The sequence below is a fragment of the Triticum aestivum genome, chromosome 2B (genome assembly GCF_018294505.1).
Source record: "Triticum aestivum cultivar Chinese Spring chromosome 2B, IWGSC CS RefSeq v2.1, whole genome shotgun sequence".
In the NCBI taxonomy this organism is placed as follows: domain Eukaryota; kingdom Viridiplantae; phylum Streptophyta; class Magnoliopsida; order Poales; family Poaceae; genus Triticum; species Triticum aestivum.
Window position 1 is genome coordinate 770,948,005 of NC_057798.1, and position 2,264 is coordinate 770,950,268.

Genomic DNA, 2,264 nt, shown 5'->3' on the forward strand with positions numbered 1-2,264 from the left:
TCCCACTCCCAGTAGTGCACTTCACGCGGTGCTTCTCTCTCTCCCCTGCCAATCTCATCCAACCAAACCAATGGCGTTCATCCATCCACAAAGTAGCAGCATGGCGGGGCCGCGGCGGCTTGCTGCCGTGCCGGAGTTGAGCTCCTCGGCCGCCTCCCCGCCGCGTGACGGCCTCTACCGCGACTTGATTCGGACGGTCGCCGTGTCCGGAGCGCAGAGGAGATCAACCATCTTGGGTCATAGCGGATCCAGCTACTCCACTGCGTCGAGTTCCTGCCCGTCCAACAACTCCGGCCACTCCTCTGGTTCAGCGTCCGCCGTTGCGCTGGAGCGCTTGGGCAACCAAGAGCTCAGGAGGATTGCTCACCGAATGGTCAGCGACGGGTACGCCCACCGCATGGTGGAAGCATTCATCCGCGCATCTCCTGCACCAGAATTCCAATTCGGTGGTATCCCGGACCATGCTCTGACAAATTGGTTCTCCGAGCTTGACGTTGACTGGGTTCTCCAAATCGACGATGAGCTAGGCTTACAGCGGCTGCTTCGAGACAAGCCGGCGACGACGCAAGACTTGGTCGACAAGTGGATCCGGGCTCTTACAGTAATTGCCGCCAGTATCATTGAGTTGGTATGCGCCTTCTACAGGACGCCGGCGGTCACACTGTTTGGCAAAGCGAGCATCACCAAAATGCTCGATGTCGTGGATGTCATCATCACCGTTGTCGAAGCGGAGAAGCTACAGGTTGTGCTTGACATGTTTACATGTGTCTGTGGTGCGTCGCACATGTTAAGCATTTTCAACGAGATAGGCGGCCTGTTCGAGAGACAAGCAAAGAGGCTAAGTGAGATCACAGTAAGCACGATGGAGGAGGTGAGGACACTCGTGGAGGAAGATGACTCATGGGCTATTGAGATCTCACGAGGAGGAGGCGAGGTTCACAAGAACACTCCGCTCATCATGGATTGCGTCGTATCCATGAAAAATGCACGGACTTCAATGCAAAACTCTGCACCGAGCCACAACTCTGAAAACCTTTGCGGCGTGATCGATGGCACAATCGATTATCTGAAGGATCTGCTCTTCACAAAATCGGAGTCATGCTCGGATCAAAGCCTCCGGTATATGTTCCTGCTCAACAATTCCTATTTCGTAGCTCATGTGGTCTCTGAGTCATCAGCATCTCCTGCATACCTAAATCAATTGCATTACATGGATAGTTATCTCGATGTTTCTTGGGGGTATGTACTCTCCTGCATACCAAAATCGAGATTTCCTGGGCCGATCCATTGTTGGATAAACACGTCTTCATTGGTGAAATTCGAGTCGGCATTTCACAAAACGTACCAGACTCAGAAGTTGTGGAAGGTTCCGGACCCTCGGCTCAGAGATGCGCTGCGGAGAGCTATCATTGAGAGAGTCATTACAGGTTACCGCAACTACCTGGAGGAGCATCTGGAGCAAGAGAAACACGTTGGCCGCGAAAGCAGTACGCCTGAAGTTTTGGAGGAGATGTTGGGAGAGCTATTTGAAGGATGAAAAGTTGAAAACTGCTCAAGATATGGGACAGGGTCACCCGACAAATAAGAGGCTGGACTTATATTTCACCGTTGTATTTGGATTCTTTTTTGCCCGTTCCTTTTGAGGTGAAGTTGTGTTGTATTCTAAATTCAGTTGGTGGCTTAATAAGCACAAGATACTATATGAACTGTTCCGCCAAAACAAAAAAGAAAAAATAAATACTATATGAACTGGGCACCAGCTGCGGGTGTGTTTTTATAGTGATTCCATTTCAGATACTTCCACATTCTGCTCCTGCGTCAATTCTATACATACATAATTGCCATGTTTAGATCTGATTATGCAACATCATATGCACATTTATTTTTGTCTAATTCGGTACAAGTTCAGCTTTGCAGATGCCAAGACCTTTCTATACAGGCAAACGATCGAGCGAATATTCAGGCCTTTTGTTTAACCTTTAAATAAAATATAATCGATTAACTGAACAGATGTTAATATCATTTCCACTCTTGAGCTAAATTGATAAATTCCCCAGCATGTATCCTCATCACAGATTTGCCAGCGTCTTTTCAACAGCAAAACCTGAATCAGCAAAGCATCAAGGCTTTTCCTTTAACAAGCATAAAAAATCTTGATGTTACAAAACCACAGTACAGTTGGATTACAACATCCATGGGCGGCGTTAATGCCTGATCCACGGTGCACATCTCTCATTGTAAATCTTTGATGCATTTATAAACCT

At 48.0% G+C, this 2,264-nt stretch overlaps 1 protein-coding gene across 1 annotated transcript; it reads left to right on the top strand.

Moving 5' to 3' along the window:
• LOC123042621 (exocyst complex component EXO70H1) lies at positions 1-1,793 on the top strand. Its single transcript, XM_044465043.1, has one exon. The coding sequence runs from the start codon at positions 71-73 to the stop codon at positions 1,535-1,537; it is 1,467 nt and encodes a 488-aa protein (XP_044320978.1). The 5' UTR covers positions 1-70; the 3' UTR covers positions 1,538-1,793.
• Positions 1,794-2,264: the final 471 nt, after the last annotated feature.

Coding starts and splice junctions, on each gene's coding strand:
- LOC123042621 (XM_044465043.1), top strand. CDS start 71: ATGGCGTTCATCCATCCACAAAGTAGCAGCATGGCGGGGCCGCGGCGG.